The sequence below is a fragment of the Sus scrofa genome, chromosome 14, assembly GCF_000003025.6.
Source record: "Sus scrofa isolate TJ Tabasco breed Duroc chromosome 14, Sscrofa11.1, whole genome shotgun sequence".
Classification (NCBI taxonomy): Eukaryota; Metazoa; Chordata; class Mammalia; order Artiodactyla; family Suidae; genus Sus; species Sus scrofa.
This window is the reverse complement of record NC_010456.5, coordinates 110,997,292-111,016,995: the sequence shown is the minus strand read 5'-3', so window position 1 is coordinate 111,016,995 and position 19,704 is coordinate 110,997,292. Positions and strand designations below refer to the sequence as shown.

Sequence of the window (19,704 nt, the reverse complement as noted above, 5' to 3'; positions counted from 1 at the left end):
CGGCTCCAGAGGACCATAGATCTAACTCCTCTTTAGGGTCTGAGCCACCTCCCCTACAATACTCTGTGTATAATGAATGACAGTTTCTCTTTTCATGCAAAAGTAGTTAGCAAAATATGACTGCTTATAACTCACAGTAAAATCTGTGTTCTCTTTCACAGATTTCTTTTTCAGAGATTTTCAGATTCAGAGATATATTACAACATCAGAAAAAGTATGCAGTCTTTGCAAAATTCCTGTGAGAAATCTCTCCATCCAAAATTGTGTACTTTTGGGGAGTTCCCCTCGTGGCTCAGTGGTTAACGAATCCCACTAGGAACCATGAGGTTGCGGGTTCGATCCCTGGCCTTGCTCAGTGGGTTAAGGATCCAGCATTGCCTGAGCTGTGATGTAGGTTATAGATGCGGCTCAGATCCTGCGTTGCTGTGGCTCTGGCGTAGGCCGGTGGCTACAGCTCCAATTGGACCTCTAGCCTGGGAACCTCCATATGCCGTGGGTGAGGCCCTAGAAAAGGCAAAAAAAAAAAAAAAAAAGACAAAATTACAAAATTGTGTACTTTTGGGAGTTCCTGTTGTGGCTCAGCAGTAATGAACCTGAATAGTACCCATGAGGATGTGGGTTCAATCCCTGGCCTTGCTCAATGGATTAAGGATCTCGCATTGCTGTGAGCTGTGGTGTAAGTTGCAGATGCGGCTTGGATCCCAAGTTGCCATGACTGCGCCATAGGCTGGCAACTGCAGCTCTGATCCAACCCCTAGCCTGGGAACCTACATATGCCTTGGGTGCGGCCCTAAAAAAAAAAAAAAAAAAAAAAAAAAAAAAAAAGCAAAATTGTGTACTTTTAAAGGTTCCATTAAAGAGCAGAAAGCCCATTTAAGTTGTCTCGAATGACATCAAGACCACCATTTTTGTTTCAGAGGAAAGTGGTAAGTGGGGGCCTGCCCACTTCTGAAGCATCACCATCTCCCTGGAAATTGGCTGCGGGTTGTGAGTTCCACTTCTTACGTCTGCTCCAAGACCAAATAGAGAGTTCAGAGTTGCTCAGCCAATTTTCTTTTTTTTTTGGTCGTTTTTTGCCATTTCTTGGGCCGCTCCCATGGCATATGGAGGTTCCCAGGCTAGGGGTTGAACCCGAGCTGTAGCCACTGGCCTACACCACGGCTCACAGCAACACCGGATCCTTAACCCGCTGAGCAAGGCCAGGGATCGAACACGCAACCTCATGGTTCCTAGTTGGATTCATTAACCACTGAGCCACGACAGAAACTCCCCAGACATTTTTTTTAAAAATGCTCCCTCTTCTACCAAACAGAGGACTGAAAACTCTGTGGTGATAGTTGAACATTACTCAGAATTGTCTGGTTTCCTCTGTTCCTGAAATTTCCATCTCATATTCATTAAGAATCAGTAGTTCAGGTGTTCCTGTTGTGGCTCAGTGGTAACAAACCCAACCAGTAACCATGAGTTTGGATTGCCATGAGCTGTGCTGTAGGTTGCAGGCTCGGCTTGGATCTGGCACTGCTGTGGCAGGTGTGACCCTAAAAAAGACAAACATGCACGCGCACACACACACACACACACACACACACACACACACACGACTCAGTAGTTCGGTCTGGCCCATGGAAGAGTGCCACCTATGACCTTAGCATTTACTGAGCATCCCAATGCCCAGTACAGTCCTTGGCTCATAGAAGGTCTCAGGAATGTTGTTGAATGAATGAATGCGGTCATGCATGCTAAGGGTTCCAGGACCTGCAGACATTTCAGAACTCCAATGAATCACAAGATTTTTGGAGTTCCTGCCATGGCACAATGAGATCAATGGTGTCTCTACAGCACCAGGACACAGGTTTGATCCCTAGCCTGGCGTAGTGAGTTAAAGGATCTGATGTTGCTGTAGCCGCAGCATAGGTCACATCTGTGGCTCAGGTTGGCTCTGATCCCTGGCTGCAGGACTCCATATACCATAGGGTTAGGGGGAAAAAATCTAATCCATACCTCATTTAATTTTTTCTGGCCACATCTGTGGCATGTGAAAGTTCCCGGGCCAGGGATCAAACTCATGCCACAGCAGCAACCCAAGCCACTGAAGTGACACCACCTGATACTTAACCTGCTGAACCATGAGAGGACTCCTCATTTACTTATTTTTAAAGTAGCAAAGATGGAAGTACCAGGAAGGGAGGCAGCAACCAAACCAAGGGTTGTCCTGCCATTCCCAGCTGCCCCCCGCCCCCATTTTCTTCAGCCTCACCTATGGCATACAGAAGTTTCCAGGCTAGGGGTTGAATCAGAGCTACAGCTGCTGGCCTACACCAGAGCCACAGCAACACAGGATCCAAGCTAAGTCTGCGACCTACACCACAGCCGGATACCTAACTCACTGAGCAAGGCCAGGGATCACACCTCATGAATACGTCAGATTGGTTACCACGGCTGAGCCACAACAGCAACTCCCTGCGGACCCTTTTATTCACTGTCACAAGCAGCAGTTGCTTCTTCTTGTGTTTTCCCCTCTATAGAACAATCCTCTACATCCCGCTTCTACTGCACCCACCCGTTCCCTCCCTCCACCATCTCCCTGGCTAACTTCTATGACTTACAATCTCACCTTTTCTGACATTTCCCCCCCTTAGTCACCCAGGCTGAGCTGGCACCTCTTTCCTCTGTCACTCCTGTACTCCCGGAATCCACCATCTGCCTCGTTATTGGTTTTCCCATATTCTATCATAATCCATTATTTCCTTGGCCATCCCCCACCACTAGATGGTAAGCTACTTAAAAGGCCAGAGCTGTTCACCCTACATCCCTACACAAAGTACTCAAGAAACATCTACATGCTTAGGGGACTGAAGATCTGGAACTGCACTGTGTTGCCTGAGGGCACGTGAGAATGCTTTCCCTGTCGGAAATGGAAAGATCCATCGCAGGTAAACACATCCCACAGCCCTTGAGTTACTTACGCCAGCAAACCTGTTCACAATCCGGCCTATGGGTGTTGTGTCAAAAAAACTCATAGGTGCTCGAAGGATATTGCTCAGCAGTTGTGTGTGAAGGATGCTGGAGGCATGGGTACAACCATAGACACTGCACAGAGTTGCTATGAGCACGAATATACCTAGAAATGGAACCAGTTTAGTTAGCACCGGGCAGTGCCCAGGGGTCCCTGAAGACCTGTGCCAAAGACATAAGGGCAAAGTCCATGGACCTGACAGACCTCAGAGATGGCTGTCGTAGCCGTCACACATACCTTGTGCTAATCCCAGGGCTCCAAAGACACCAACCCTCAGGTCCCTCTGAGAGGTTGGATAGTTGGTGCTATTGTAGATTTTAGAGTCACCAGTCCAAGCACTGAGCCAGAAATTCGATCCAATAAAAGCCACAGAATACAGCATAAACCCAAGGACAATGAAGACTATGGAACACCATCCTATTGCTTGTAGGTATTTCAGGTAGATGGAAAACTTCACCTGCAAAGTCCCCACCCTCAACATTAGTAGAATTCCTAATGGCTTTAGGCAAGGGATTACCTAGAATACCAATCATGGGGGGAGATGAGTGAAGCCCTTTGGAAAAGTGAACAGCAGAGGTAGCAAAATTTGGTAGTCTACAACCACCATTTCTACACTGGGCCCAGATAATCACCGATCCTGGAACACAATGCCGGGTAAATAACCATCAGACTGTTAATGAGCTTCTAGATGCAATTAAGAGGGGAAAATCTAAAAGCAAAGTGGAACAGGTAAGGCTATACCACAGACCTGGGAATCCATTTTATTAATGCTTAAGACCTTAAATTTAAGACCTTGGCTTTAAGTTTTACTAATTTGAACTATGTGCTATAAGCTTGATATAGTGGTGCTCTCTGGCTCCCCGAATTGCATCTCAAAGCACTTTTGTTGTTTTCACCACATATCCAAACAGAATCAAACCTTCATGAAGTATGGTGTGAAGATATTCACAGGAAAAGGGTCATTCTTCACAGAAATACGATTTGGTAAAAAGCCCAGCGTCTCTGCTAACATTTCAATGATACATTTAAATATTTGCAAAGCACGTAAGACAGATCTTTCTGCAGATATGTATTCAAGTCATCAAACTAAAAAAAAAAAATGTTCTAATCCTAAGTCTTATATAATCTCTAATGGTACTTCTCATTGTACCTTTCCAGTTTGTAAGAATTCCTTCTTAATTAACTTTTGTCCTTTCACAGGTTCGGTCTCCTCCTCCTTCAGGATGTTCCCCTTCCGAGTTTTCAAGGAGTCTTTTAAGGACTTCAAACGCCTGCTACTGGACCTAGAACTGAGGGGGGGGGGGAGATTTCCTGAGCATGTAGATACATCCCAAGGGTACATCTTGCAAGCAGATGTCACAGTCGCTCTGCTTGTGTCAAGATGCATTTCAGAGCAGATGGCCATGGGGGAGACACACCACCCCAACCCTACTTCCCATGCAAGGAACAAGGAGAAGAGCTGGGAGGGTCTGTGGTGTCCACTCCCCTCGGGAAAATTCCACAGAGGAAAAAGAGAATGATCAAGTGAAACTGGAATTGATGGAGGTCCTGAGCTGAACAGATGACCAACCTGCGGCTGAGTGTCTGACGAAGGCTATTCTCTCTCTTTAAGGAGGCCGCATCCTCAGGGTTTTCTTCCACACTGGGCATCAGCTCACAGGCATCTTCTTCACTGTCCTCGTTGACTAGAAGACACATCAAAAGTTAGGGAGAGAGTTGCATAGAGCTCTCATAGCCCTATGAACAAGGAGAGAAGTCTTTTCTGATCTTGTTGGCCTTAGCAAGAGACCCCAGATGTACACAGAGCTTGGAATCTTTTACTCCAGAAATACTACTTCTTAGGACATCTCATTGAGAAATAGCATGATAAAGAAGAGATGAGTTAGGAGTTTCCTCTGTGGTGCAGTGGGTTAAGAACCCAACTGCAGTAGCTTGGGTTACTGTGGAGGCACATGTGCAATCCCCGGTCCCAAAAATTCAATGTGCCACAGGTGTAGCCATAAAATTTAAAAGGAGGAGAAGAGGTGGAGGAGGAGGAGGAGATGACTTAATATTCCACTAGAAGAGAACATGGTTAAAAAGGAGCACAATATTCCCAGAAGTTTCCAAGTTCCTTTAGAGCAGGAAAGAACTTTTAAGGGTTATAGTAGACAAACAGAAGAGTCCTAACCCCCAGAACTGACTAAAAAGGTGAGTGTAAATTTAAAGTATTCTGCATGAAATTCAAATTTGACAAACTTATACTAATTTAAAGCACTTTTTTAAGATCCTGAAAATATAATGTAAAACAGCTTGGGCACCAATGAAAATGGTAGAGTAAGGACCTCCAGAAATTTGTGTTTCGGTAAACACCATAAGCATACTCGCCAAAAATTGTCAAAATCAAATTTTCCATAACTCTGAAATTAACCAAAAGCTTGCAACAATCCAAGGAACAGTTAAGAAAAATGACTAAACCTCAGAAAGGATGGTAAGCTTTATAGCAGTTAAATTTATCCTATTCCTATTCCCCTCTCCTTAGATCTGCTGTAGTCTAGAAAAACAACCTCACAATCATTGTAACCATGAAAACCAGCAGCCTAGCAGCTGCTGAAGGAAAGAGTAGGTTCAGGACAAGCCCCAAAAGCCTCATTGCTAGAGAACTGTCATTACTTGACCTGTCTGGCAGTTTCCTGGAAAACCCCATTCACAGGGCTTTTCTTTATTGGACCTCACTTGGAGTTGGCTCTAACAATCAGCAGCAATTGATTAACATCACAGCTGCCTAAGGCAGTGATAACAGTTGGGGCAAATAAGAAGCTGGTCAAGAACTTAAAAGGAAAATGTGGGCAATAAGATAGGGAGCTTTGGTATCAATGTATTCCTGGTAGTCAAGAATGTCATACACAGAGTTCCTGCTGTAGCAGGATGGGATCAGCTTTGTCTCTGTAACACTAGGATGCAGGTTCAACCCCAGGCCCAGAACAGTGGGTTAAAGGATCTGGTGTTGCCACAGCTGTAATGTGGGTCACAACTGTGGCTCAGACCTTATCCTGGACCAGGAACTCCACATGCCATGGAACAGCCAAAAGAGAAAAGAAAAACGAAAAGAAAGAAAAAGAAAAAAAAGGAAAAAACCTAAAAAAAAAAAAAAAAAAAAAAAAAAGAATGTCATACACTTGTGTAGAGTTACACATATGCCCAAGAAAGACCTGAAAAAGTGCTATTCTCTTACTTCTGGCTTACCTCCAGGCTCTGTGCAAGCAGGAAACAAAGGCTAAGACAGAACCATAAATTGCCTGCTGTGTGTATTAAAGACATGTCCATCACTCCCCCCACCCATGCCCTCCCCTCCAGCCCCCCCAAACACACACAGCTTCTCAGCATAGGCTGAGTAGATCTATTGGTTCTAGGCACTTAAGGAAATCTGTCTGTCCAGTCATTATCTTACCACTAAGCCAACCAAGCAGGGACTTCAGTAGCCACATGAGACAAAGAATATAGGCTTAGGAGTTCCCGTGGTGGCCCATCAAAAATGAATCTGACTAGGATCCATGAGGATGCAGGTTTGATCCATGGCTTTGCTCAGTGGGTTAGGGATCTGGCATTGCCATGAGCTGTGGTGTAGGTCACAGACTTGCAGATCTAGCATTGCTGTGGCTGTGGTGTAAGCCAGTGGCTACAGCTCCAATTCAACCCCTAGAAACCTCTGTATGTCATGGGTATGGCTCTAAAAAGACAAAAGTAAATAAATTAATAATATATATATATATACAGAATTAGTTCAGGAAACTAAACAAGAGGAACAACAAACCCTGGTGAAGGAAGGAGGGAAGAGATATGTTATTTCCAGAATTGCTATACTATTTTAAATGACCAGTTTTCAACAACAACAAAAAATTATGAGACACACAAAGAAGCAGAAAAATAGGGAACTATACACCGGGGAAAAGCAGCTAACAAAAACTATACCTCGGGAAGCACAGATGTTGGATTTACTGGACAAAGACTTTAAATCAGCTATGATAAATATGTTCAAACAACAACAAAACCATGTCTAAAATCTAAAGAAAGTATGAGATTGAATTCTCATGTCTATTAGTCCCATTCAACACATCTGATATCTGTGTAAAAGGGGGAAACTGGAAGACAGAAATGCACATTAAGATAGAAGACTATGTGAAGACAAAGGCAGAGACTGATGTGATGTGTCTACAGCCAAGAACGCCAAAGACTGACAGCAAGCCAAAAGAAGCTAGGAGATAGACCTGGAACAGATTTTTCCCTATCACTTTCAAAAGGAACCAATCTTGCAACACCTTGATTTTGGACTTCTAGCCTCTATAACTGTGAGACAATACATTTCTGTTGTTTAAGCTCCCCAGTTTGTAGTGTTTTGTTAAGGCGGCTAATTAGGAAATACACAGAGCTAATAGTGATACAGGTTACTTTGCCCTCCTACCCTTCCCTTTATTCTATCATCTTGTGTTCTTATACCTTCAGCCCCAGAACCAACACAATATCATTAGCACGCATTGGGGCTTGGATAACATCTTAGAAATGGCCTATCAATATTTATCAGAACTAGGGTTTAATGAGCTGTTTTGCAAACACTCTTTTGCACACAACAGATAGGATTTCTTTTCAAAGGGCCTGTCCACACATGGGGGGTTAATAACAGAATCCAGAAACTCAGATCCAGGCAAATTGGGAAAATAAAAGTTTAGAATTAGTATAAGAAAACTGCCCAGGTTATGGTGATGTGATTAAGTAGTAATGCAGGGGGATCCAGCATCAGACACTGTCCCTTTGCTTGAAAGCTTCACTCCCCAGTCAGGGCTTTTTGTTTCTCTAGGCCAGGCCCTGGAGCATGTAAAGACTGATGGAAAGCTCTGACCCCTTCCTTGTTGCTGGTAACCCTGCCCCACTTTCTGCTCCTAGTCCTTGTAGCTCACACCATCCTATTCTTTGTTCCTGCCCTTTCTCACCATTGCTTCCTGGTTTAGGCTTTTCCTTTGACTCTTGCGGCTTTTATTTTTTCTTTTTAGGGCTCCAGGGGCAGCATATGGACGCTAGGGGTCAAACCAGAGCTGTAGCTGCTGACCTATACCACAGCCACAGCAATGCTAGAACCAAGTCACATCTGCGGCCTACACCAGAGCTTGCAGCAACTCCAGATCCTTAACCCACTGAGGGGGACCAGGGATTGAACCCACATCCTCTTGGATCCTAGTCAGGATCATTTCTGATGAGCCACAACAGGAACTCCTGACTCTTATGGTTTTTAAACCATCACATGTCCTGACCTTGAGGCCTCAATGTGCTTCCACTTGCAGGCTCTGTAGTTACTGCCTCTTCTGACTGACTTCTGCTGTGCCCTTATACCCTCCAGATCTTGCTTTCTCAGTCCTGACCTCTTGCTGGTGATTGCTACCTGAAGCAGGTTCCCCAAACCACGCACAGGACTACTGCTGGCAGGTTCTCAGGAAAGACTCCAGGGAAAAAGGCTCTATTACTGACCACAGCTAATCAGGGACCAGTGGTAGTGGCCCTGGGTGGGGGCTATTCCTGTGGTATACTATGACATTATGCAACTGCTATGATTATTTTCTGTTTCAAAATCCCCAGTAGTTTTGGAGTTCCCATCGTGGCTCAGTAGTAACGAAGCTGACTAGGATCCACGAGGATGCGGGTTTAATCCCTGGCCTTCCTTAGTGCATTAATGATCTGGTGTAGCCATGAGCTGTGGTATAGGTCAAAGACATGGCCTGGATCTGGCATTGTTGTGGCATAAGCTGGCAGCTGTAGCTCCGATTCAACCCCTAGCCTGGGAACGTCCGTATGCTACAGGTGTGGCCCTAAATAGCAAAACAAAAACAAAATCCCTAGTGATTTTTGGTCTATTAGTCAAGATCCCTTTGTTAGGGCTTATTAATAATTTAGCAGTAAATTGGTAGTCTCAGGTATCATGAAGCTTTCCAGGAAGTGTTTCGTTTTTGTTTTTTTTTTTTGTCTTTTTGCCTTTTCTAGGGCCTCACCACGGCATATGGAGGTTCCCAGGCTAGGGGTCAATCGGAGCTACAGCTGCTGGCCCATGCCACAGCCACACGGGATCCGAGCCTCGTCTGCAACCTACACTACATCTCACGGCAAAGCTGGATCCTTAACCCACTGAGCAAGGCCAGGGATTGAACCCACAACCTCATCGTTCTTAGTCGGATTCGTTAGCCACTGAGCCACGACAGGAACTCCTCCAGGAAGTGGTTTTAATGGATTTGGGGTAAGTAGGGTGAGAAAGGTGACCTGAATCAATAGACGCAGGGCATTTGCTAAAAGGGGGCCCCACGTGCCTCTGGTGTCTCTCCCACAAGGGATAATCACCCCAAACCTCCAGTCAACTTCTAAAGCGAGCCCTTAAATTGCATGTTAGAGAACAGATGAACAGGAAGAGCCCCCGGGGTTGGCTCGGATATAAAGTTTCTATGTTTGTGTTTCTTTACAGAGACACAAAAAGCAGAAAGAATGATTTTGGATCTCTGGATAATTCACTTCCAAGTCAAGTTCGTTGAATACGGATCAGTTCAGGAGGTAAAGAGCTTGAGTTTACTCCTCCCACCCCCTCCATACTCAAGGTCTGTCCTGTTCCAATCCTCTTCACACACCTGTGGCCTCGTCTTCAGGACCCGCCTCTTTTACGAATGTCTTCAGATTCTTCGCAAACACTCCTTTCTTGGCCAGCAGAGCACTGTAGGATCCTTTCTCCAAGATGGTGCCATTTCCCACAACCACAATCTCATCCACTTGGGGAAGAAAGTGAATGCTGTGTGTCACCAAGAGCCGAGTCTGTAAAAAGTAACAGTAAGTTGTGCTGTTGTCCATCACCTCCCTTAGCTTATTTTTTCCCCTCTCAGTGCATCTGCAGCATGTGGAAGTTCCTGCGTCAGGGACGCAGTGAAATGCTGGATCCTTAACCACTGCACCACAAGGGAACTCCCCTTAGCTTCTCTTTAAAAGGGAAGACAAGCATTCCTGTTGTGATTCAGCAGTTAACGAACCCCACGAGTATCCATAAAGATGCGGGTTCGATCCCTGGCCTTGCTCAGTGGGTTGGGGATCCAGCGTTGCCATGAGCTGTGGTGTGGGTCATGTTGCTGTGGCTTCGGCCAGCGGCTACAGCTCCAATTGGACCCCTAGCCTGGGAACCTCCATATGCCTTAGGTCCTAAAAAAGACAAAAAAATAAATAAAAGGAAAGAGCAGACAGACTGTGAAGCTTTGCTTCAAAATGTGGCCCTGACCACTTGGCCTCTTTCACTTCCTCTTTACTTCCCAGCGCCTCATCCCCAAACCTGACCCCATGTGTATGATGAGACTCTTGGCATCATGGATTTATTCAGCTATCTTCCTGTAGTGACAATGAGGTTTGCCCTACACACATTTTCCTCCAGCTTCCTGGGTCGGGTCACTAAGAGGTGGGCTGAGGGATATCACTTGAGATCATGGGCCAACAGTACAACTGAGACATGTAAAACTAAGGGCTCTTCTCACTAAGCAGCCAATCAACTGAACCCGTAAGAATGGCCCGGATTATTTTAGCACGTTACAGCCATCACAGGGCAAGAAGTTTTGTCTTTGGCGAAGGCCCTCCTCCTCCATGGGGAAGACCTGGCATCCCTTGGGCTTGTGTCTATCTGTGGACGACACTGACTCCTGGGAAAGGGACTCCCCTCAGAGGCCAACTCTCGGTCAGTCATGAGGCTCAAAGAGGAGCTGTGGGATTGAGCTGGGCCTCTGGGCTAGAGAGCTAGCCCACGCCGCTGCCTCTGCTGTCTACTCCACAGCCCCACGGGCCCTCCTATCCATCAGGAAGACTCAGGCGATGCTCTTCCCTCGAGTCTCAGCTCAAAGCCAGCTCTTCTACTAGCCTTTCCTGAGTCCCCAGGCAAGAACGGGGTATACCCTCAACATTTCTATTATAGCTTCATGGACTGCCATTAAAAAGAATTCTTGTGGAGTTCCCACTGTGGCTCAGCGGTGACAGACCCAACTAGTATTCATGAGGATGCGGGTTCCATCCCTGGCCTTGCCCATGGGTTAAAGGATTTGGTGTTGTCGTGAGCTGTGGGTGTAGGTGACAGAAGTGGCTTGGATCTGGTGTGGCTGTGGTTTAGGCCAGCAGCTGCAGCTCCAATTTGACCCCTATCCTGGGAACTTCCATATGCCATAGGAGAGGCCCCCCCCCCAAAAAATAACAATTCTTGTATTATGTTATTGTTTACTTTTTTGGTATGTCTGCCAGTTTGATTGTAAGTTCATTGAGAGGAGAGACAAGGCCTTTTCATCTGTGTATGTCCAGTCTTTGCAATGAACCAGCCTGGGGTGGGTATTCAGTTCATGAATGAATGAATGAATGAAGACATTAGTCATAAGGACAGAAACCAGGAATAGGAAGGAGAGTGAGTTCCTGTTAACTCACTGATCTGAGAGAGGCAAAGGGCCACAGTGGGACAGCAGCCCATCAACCCTGCCATCCTCTGACTGGCAGCATTCAAAAAGTCTTGAAGGGGGAGTTCTCTTGTGGCACAGAGGATTAAGGATCTGGTGAGATCACTGCAGTGGCTTGGGTCACTGCTGTGACACCAGTTTCATTTCTGGCTCAGGAACTTCCAAATTCCATGCGTGCAGGCGCAAGTAAGTAAGTAAATAAAGAGCAAACTTAAAAAAAAAGTCTTGAAGGGAACAGGCCCAATACAGATGGAGTCAGGTAGAGAGCCAACAGCCCTGCTCTACACTTGTTGCTGCTGAGAAATGTTCAAACCCTGCAGGGACTCTGTCAGCCCCTTCCACTCAGTCCACTGAGCTAACTGGCCCATGGGAAGGAAAGCCTCTGACCAGCCCTAGTGACTTGCTCGGGCCACTTTATCTGTACCATGTCAAAGGGCCATTGTGCAAATGAAATGAGACAACACAATCAAAGTGCTTAGCACAGGCCTAGGACATAATGTGTACTCCAAAAATGTCAGGTTTATTTCTATATGCAAGTTGACTCATACTTTCCAGCCATCCTGCAAGAGTCCCAGGAAAGTGACTTCTTAGAGCTTTAATACCTGCAGGATGACCTGTGTCCCAGAAAGTAGACTGTTAGTTAGGTCCCTGGGGTGTTTTCTGATACAAGGCAATTCTCAGAGTGTCCAACAAGTCAATCGGTTCTGGCACCAGCTACCCAGAAATCACACAGCTTAAGGGCTCAGTCCCACAGGACTGCCCTGACTTCAGGTTCTAAGTGAAAGTCTTGGGCCACTCACAGTTCTGACCAACTAGGCTATAAAATGGGATTCTAACGGCTCCACCCCTCACTTCTTTTTTTTCTTTTTTTCGTCTTTTTGCCTTTTCTAGGACTGCCCCCTCGGCATATGGAGGTTCCCAGGCTAGGGGTCTAATCAGAGCTGTAGCCACCAGCCTACGCCAGAGCCACAGCAACGCAGGATCCGAGCCGGGTCTTCGACCTACACCACAGCTCATGACAACGTCAGATCCTCAACCCACTGAGCAAGGCCAGGGATCGAACCTGCAACCTCATGGTTCCTAGTCAGATTCGTTAACCACTGCGCCACAACAGGAACTCTGCCCATCCCTCATGTTTGATAGTTTTCCAGAATGGCTCATAGATCCCAGGAAAATACTTAACTGTTTACCAGGTTGTTACAAAGGACTGAGGAACAGCGAAGGAAGACACGCATACGGTAAGGTTAGGGGTTGGGGGGCGCTTGTGCAGAATTTCCATGCTCTCACCAGGGGTGCCATCCTCCCAGCACCTTAAAGTTCTCACCAACCCAGAAGTTCTCAGAATCTCCTTATTCAAGAATTTTTATAACACATTTTCCAGCCCATCCCCTCCCCAGAGGCTGTCAATGGGGCTGAAAGTTCCAATGCTCCCATCATTTGGTCTTTCTGAGGAACAGCCTTGTCCTGAGGTTCTTTAGGGGCCCCTCCCTCAGTCACTCATTAGCATAAACTGGGGAGTGACCTAAAGGGGCTCATTATGAATAACAAATGTCACTCCTAGTATCTCTCAGGAAATTCTAAGGGTTAGGAGCTCTGTACCAAGAACTAGTGATGAAGACCAAATGTATTTCTTATTATACCACAGATCTCAAAGGCTTTTTTTTTTTTTTTTTGTCTTTTTAGGGCCACACCCAGGGCATATGGAGGTTCCTAGGCCAGGGGTCCAGTTGGAGTTACAGCTGCTGGCCTATACCACAGCCACACAGGAGCTGAGCTGAGCCGAGTCTGCAACCTACACCACAGCTCTCAGCAATGCCAGATCCTTAACCCACTGAGCGAGGTCAGGGATCGAACTTGCAACCTCATGGTTCCTAGTCAGATTTGTTTCCACTGCGCCACAATGGCAATTCCTCAAAGGACTTTTTATCATCATCTATCCTCCTAGGAGGCTCAATGTCAGAGCAGGGAATAAGGCTCCAATGAGTCAGTTCCTGCATTAGCCATGACCTCAAGGTGGGAGCCCTCACTGGGCCGTCTCCTTGGAGACCAGTCCAACACTGTTATCTCCTGAGCAGCCCAGGGGGCAGGTAAACAAGGAAACGTGCTTCAGGACCCAGAAGTCCTAGGAGATGTGTGCCCCTCCCTCCTGTCTTCATCACTTTAAATAATGTCTCACCTTGCCTTTCAACAGGCCATTGGGACCCAAGACCTTATTGAAAATATGTCTTCCCACGTGAGCATCCACGGCGGACAGGGGGTCATCCAGAATATAGATGTCTGAATTTTGATAGGTAGCTCTGGCCAGGCTGATCCGCTGCTTCTGTCCCCCACTGAGATTTATGCCCTGAAGAAGAAAATAATTGCTATTAAGTATGAAACTGAGTCCCCCCCCCCAAAAAAAAAACAACTGAGTTCTTCTGTTGAACTTATGATTAACATCTCCATCCAAAACTTTATTGGCTTTCTGGTCCCCTACGTGTTCCACTCAAGACTGAGGCGTATCAAAGCAAAGGGGGGACTAAACCAAGCAGGTTTTCCTGGATACACAAACCCCTGTGTCCCTGTTTCTTGTTTATAGAAAAAAGCTTTTGTCTCCTAGGCCTTCCCTGAGTTCCAAAGAGCAGACTCAAGCAGTTACTAATTAGGGATGTGAAGAAAGGCAAAAACAAAGGAAAAATAGTTCAGCTATAAAACAGAGTCCGGGAGTTCCCGTCGTGGCGCAGTGGTTAACGAATCCGACTAGGAACCATGAGGTTGCGGGTTCGATCCCTGGCCTTGCTCAGTGGGTTGACGATCCGCATTGCCGTGAGCTGTGGTGTAGGTTGCAGTTGCGGCTCGGATCCCGCGTTGCTGTGGCTCTGGCGTAGGCCGGTGGCTACAGCTCCGATTCAACCCCTAGCCTGGGAACCTCCATATGCCGCGGGAGCGGCCCAAGAAATAGCAACAACAACAACGACAAAAAGACAAAAAGACCAAAAAAAAAAAAAAAAAAAAAAACAGAGTCCTAGTTTCTCCTCAAGGGGTGAATGCAACAATCTGATGCATATCTTTGAAACTAAGATTCTTACCCAGAGGAAGGACGGTGACTACATGCTGACCACAAGCACTTAGACCCCAAACTGGTTGGAACAGAAGAGTTTTTTTTTTTTTTGCCTTTTCTAGGGCCGCTCCCACAGCATATGGAGGTTCCCAGGCTAGGGGTCAAATCAGAGCTGTACCCACTGGCCTACACCAGAGCCACAGCAACTCAGGATCCGAGCCTCGTCTGCAACCTACACCACGGCTCACAGCAACACCGGATCCTTAACCCACTGAGCAAGGCCAGGGGCCGAACCCGAAACCTCATGGTTCCTAGTCAGATTTGTTAACCACTGAACCATGACGGGAACTCCCAGGAACCAGAAGGTTGATGATTAAGATTCTGAAACATCACCCTGTTACTTTATCATCAACCAGTCAGATGGCAGTCCACAAGCTGCAACCTTCACCCTCAAATGTTGCCTTTAAAAATCTTTCCCTGAAAGCCATTTAGGTGTTTGGATCTTTCAAGCATGAGCTGCCCATTCTCCTTGCTGGGCCCTGTAATAAACATAGACTTTCCTTCACCTCGACCCTGCGTTAGTAGACTGGCTTTGCTGCATGGTGGGCAGCTGGACCCGAGTTAATTTAGTAATACAAATTCCTTTATACAAATACATATTTTTGACTCAAAGGAATAACTTTAGGCCCAATAATTAAAGGTATACCCAATTTACCATTTTGTATCATATAATTTACTTATTTTTTATTGTTGCTTCCTGTCCCATGAGAAGGTAGAGCTACACCAGGGTACATTTTCTCTATTTTGTTTGTGAATGTAACTCCAGAACCATGTCTGGCACATAGTGGGTACTCAATAATTGTATGCAGAATTCATGAACAAAATCACTCTAGAGCTATATCCTCACTAGATCTCAAGATCTTTCTCCCAAAGACTGCTATATTTATTTTTAGAAATGGGGAAAGAGGAGTTCCCTCTGTGGTGCAGTGGGTTAAGGATCTGGCATTGCTGCAGCTGTGGCATAGGTTGCAGCTCCAGCTCACATTTGATCCCTGGCCCAGGAACTTCCATATTCTGCAAGTGTAGCCAACAAAGAAAAAAAAAAAAAAAAAAAAGGAAAGAAGATGAAAACATCCTAAGTAAGTACGTGATTAGGGATTTCTAAACAAATTATTCTATATCCATAAATGAATATAAGAGTCATTAAAAATTAATTTTTAAGAAAAGCATTTAGGATTTTCCATTGTGGCTCAGTGGTTAACGAATCCAGCTAGGAACCATGAGGCTGTGGGTTCGATCCCTGGTCTGGCTCAGTGGGTTAAGGATCTGGCGTTGCTGTGAGCTCTGGTGTAGGTCGCAGACACGGATCAGATCCCGAGTTGCTGCGGCTGTGGTGTAGGCTGGCAGCTACAGCTCTGATTCGACCCCTAGCCTGGGAACCTCTATATGCCATGGGTGGGGCCCTAGAAAAGGCAAAAAGACCAAAAAAAAAAAAAAAAAAAAAAAAAAAAAGGCATTTAGAGAGTTCCTGTCATGGTGCAGTGGAAATGAATCTGACTAGGAACCATGTGGTTTTGGTTCAATCCCTGGCTTTGCTCAGTGGGTTAAGGATCTGGTGTTGCTATGAGCTGTGGTGTAGGTTGCAGATGTGGCTCATATCTGGCATTGCTGCGGCTGTGGTGTAGGCTGGCAGCTGTAGCTCCAACTGGACCCCTAGCCTGGAACCTCCATATGCTGAGGGTGTGGCCCTAAAAAGCAAAAAAAAAAAAATTTTTTTTTAGTTAAAAAAAAGAAAGGCGTTTAGTAACATGAGAAAATACACAATAAATTTCTAAATGTTCAAAGCAGATTATTAGAACCCAACTCAGGCCCTCATCGGTAATACAGAGGTCAAGTCAGGATAACTAGCTCTGGTCTGCATCTGCCTGTCTACCCATGAGGTCCACCTTGGGTCAGCTGCTGATTCATTAAACCTCTCAGTTTCTACCTTCATTATCTTCCCTTCAGATGACACAATGCCTGTATTTGCTTCCAGGCCCCAAAACTCACATTTCTGAGTTATTTGCCCAAACATTGTGCAAACTCGTGTTTTCTGGTGTTTGTTCTAGACTTGACTAGTTACCAGCTGGTCCGCTCTTTCCCTCCCACATACTTCTCCACCATCCTCGACTCTTTCTTGTCACTGTTCCTTCATCCTTCAAGGTCCCTGGGTGTCCCAAGTACCTTCTCTCCAATCTCAGCCAGGTCTCCTCCAGGCAGCACTTCCAAGTCTGGGAGGAGGGCACAGGCCTCCAGAATCTTCTGGTATTTCTTTTCATTGAACTCTGATCCAAAGAGGATGTTGTCCTTTATGGTCCGTTCTGGATCCAGGACTGCTGTGGGACGTAGGCGACGGTGCCCTAGGTGGGAAGGGTCAGACCATGTGACAGTTTCGTACTTCTGGAAAGGCAGGGTTGAAGGAGGGATGACGGGAGCAACAGATGGAACTTAGGTTTGGAAAAATGTATGTCAGGCTGACCGAGCGATTGGTACTTATCCATATGCTTGTATTTATGGTACCCACCAGGGAGAAAGAGTCAATCGCCTATTCATCATTTAAAGTCTTTTTTGGATTATCACTCTCTAGCCATGATCTGAAACTTGGAGGATGAAGGCACATGCTGCTTCTAGAAAAGGGTTTTAGTCAGACCGCAGTGAGTTTACTGGGACCGAGAGAGCGCTAACAGTGATGGGGGATGGGTATGGACAACATCTTAGGAAGCAAGAACTGAAAAATTGAAATTTGGGTACCAGGTTGATCTATGAAGCAGATCTTGTCAAAAGAGATGGGAGCCTGATACACACCTGTGCTTAAAGACAAACTCAGTTATGAGTTAGCAAGAAAAAGCTTCCTGAAAGGAGTTCAGAGAGTTAAATTTGTAGTCTGCTCTGCTATCCTGAGTGATTATTTAATGCAGATTATCTCATTAGGGATTGCTAAATCAGGGGGAAATGTCAGTATAATGTGGAAGAGGTGCTGGTTCTTAAAATCTTTCCAAGCATGTCAGTATAAAGCAGTCAGGGGGAGTTCATGCTGTGGCTCAGTATCCATGAGGACTCTGGTTTGATCCCTGGCCTTCCTCAGTGGGTTAAGGATCCTGCATTGCCATGAGCTGTGGTGTAGGTTGCAAACGTGGCTCAGATCCTATGTTACTGTGGCTGTGGTGCAGATTGGCAGCTACAGCTCTGATTTGGCTCCTAGCCTGGGAACCTCCATACGCCACAGGTGTGGTACCTAAAAAGACCAAAAAAAAAAAAAAAGGCAGCAGCAGTCAGAGGCAAGCTTTCTTATAACTAGGAAGCCAGACTTAGCAATATATGAGATCTTAAGAAGAAAAGCTAAAAATCTATAGACATGCCTCTTTTTGGTGCAAGTAGTGGCTAAATGATCTCAAGTACCTAGAGTCTGATGAAGACGGCCAGGAAAATATTTCCTATTAAAAATCATAATTGATGATGTCTATCCCCTATGTCATATATATATATATATATATATATATATATATACACTTTTTTTTGTCTTTTTGCCTTTTCTGGGGCTGCTTCCAAGGCATATGGAGGTTCCCAGGCTAGGGGTTTAATCGGAGCTGTAGCCGCCAGTCTACACCAGAGCCACAGCAACAAGGCATCCGAGCCGTGTCTGCGACCTCCACCACAGCTCATGGCAACACCAAATCCTTAACCCACTGAGCCAGACCAGGGATCAAACCCCCAACCTCATGGGTTCCTAGTCGGATTCGTTAACCACTGAGCTGCGACGGGAACTCCAGTTATATATGTTTTTAATGATCTGTTTCAATCTGTCCTCCAGGTCCTGTTCTTTTTTATGGTACAGTTTTACAGAATGTGAGGTTTTCAGAAACATAGATAGAGCAGAATTGTCTGTATTTGAAGGAAGACAGCTCTATTTGATAGTGTTCAAACTTTAGAATGCCTATGAGAATCACCTGGGGAGCTCATTAAAAATAAGGGTTTTTAGAATCTACACCAGAATTGAAACTGTTTATATGTGTGGGGTGGAACAAAGTATCTACAGTTTATAAGTCTCCAAATGTCTACGCAGCCTCACCTACAGCAACACAATGTAGAGATTATCCGATGCTAGTTCATTCTCCCATGTGAAAGCAACACTAGGAGGGGCCCACCCTGGAGCATCACAAGTACCCTTGGCATTCCCTCTCACCTTGACAGTGACATGCCCGTGGATATTTTCCATTTCTCCCAGCATGGCTGACATCAAGGAGGATTTCCCAGAGCCCACAGTGCCCACCACAGCCACAAACTGGCCTGGCATAATGTCCAGGTTCACGCTGAAAGAGAGAAATTGACTCGATGGAGGTGAGGGGACTTATTTAAGAGTAGTTCAGGCCACTTAGACGCTCCATGGAAGTCTGGTAGAAGGAGATTTTCCCTCCAGATTGGAACATTTGTCCTGGATTGTAGAAGACTCCAAAGGATTCTCTAATGATTTTTTTTTTTCCAGCTCTAAAAATCAGGGAGTGAGCCCTCATCTAGAAATTGTTTGTGCCAAATGCGGATTCCCACTGGAAAAACTAATTTTTTATTTTTTTGTCTTTTTCTAGGGCCGCACCCACGGCATAGAGAGGTTCCCAGGCTAGAGGTCGAATCGGAGCTGTAGCTGCCAGGCTACACCACAGCCATAGCAGCTCGGGATCCGAGCCACATCTGCAACCTACACCACAGTTCACGGCAGCGCCGGATCCTTAACCCACTGAGCAAGGCCAGGGATCGAACCCACAACCTCATGGTTCTTAGTTGGATTCGTTAACCACTGAGCCACGATGGGAACTCCCTGGAAAAATCATTTTAGAAGATGGTACCATTGAACGAGACCCTAGTGGGAGGCTGGAGACCTGAGTTCTAGTCCCAACTCTGCCCCTGCTGAGCTGTGTCATCTTGAAGGGTCCCTTCTTCCGCACTCTCATTCCTAAACTAATGGGCTTAGACCAGATGAATGTTTCCCAAACCTGGCCATTTAATGGAACGCTTGCTGAAAGCACTGGTTCCCTGCCTGCCCCCCAGGGATACGTTGTCTGGCTGGGTGGGGCTCCCACATGGGGCTAGGCTCCTGGAAACTCTGTGCCAGTCCTGTTCTTTGAGTTTCT

The 19,704-nt window shown here is 46.0% G+C and overlaps 1 protein-coding gene across 1 annotated transcript in view; it reads right to left on the bottom strand.

Moving 5' to 3' along the window:
• ABCC2 (ATP binding cassette subfamily C member 2) overlaps positions 1–19,704 on the bottom strand; it is an 83,201-nt gene that overhangs the window by 21,903 nt on the left and 41,594 nt on the right. Inside the window, 9 exon segments of the mRNA XM_021073710.1 lie at positions 2,967–3,121; positions 3,254–3,473; positions 4,167–4,305; positions 4,587–4,701; positions 9,658–9,838; positions 13,676–13,843; positions 16,763–16,893; positions 16,896–16,938; positions 18,762–18,888. Of these exon segments, the coding sequence (XP_020929369.1) occupies positions 2,967–3,121; positions 3,254–3,473; positions 4,167–4,305; positions 4,587–4,701; positions 9,658–9,838; positions 13,676–13,843; positions 16,763–16,893; positions 16,896–16,938; positions 18,762–18,888 (1,279 nt within the window).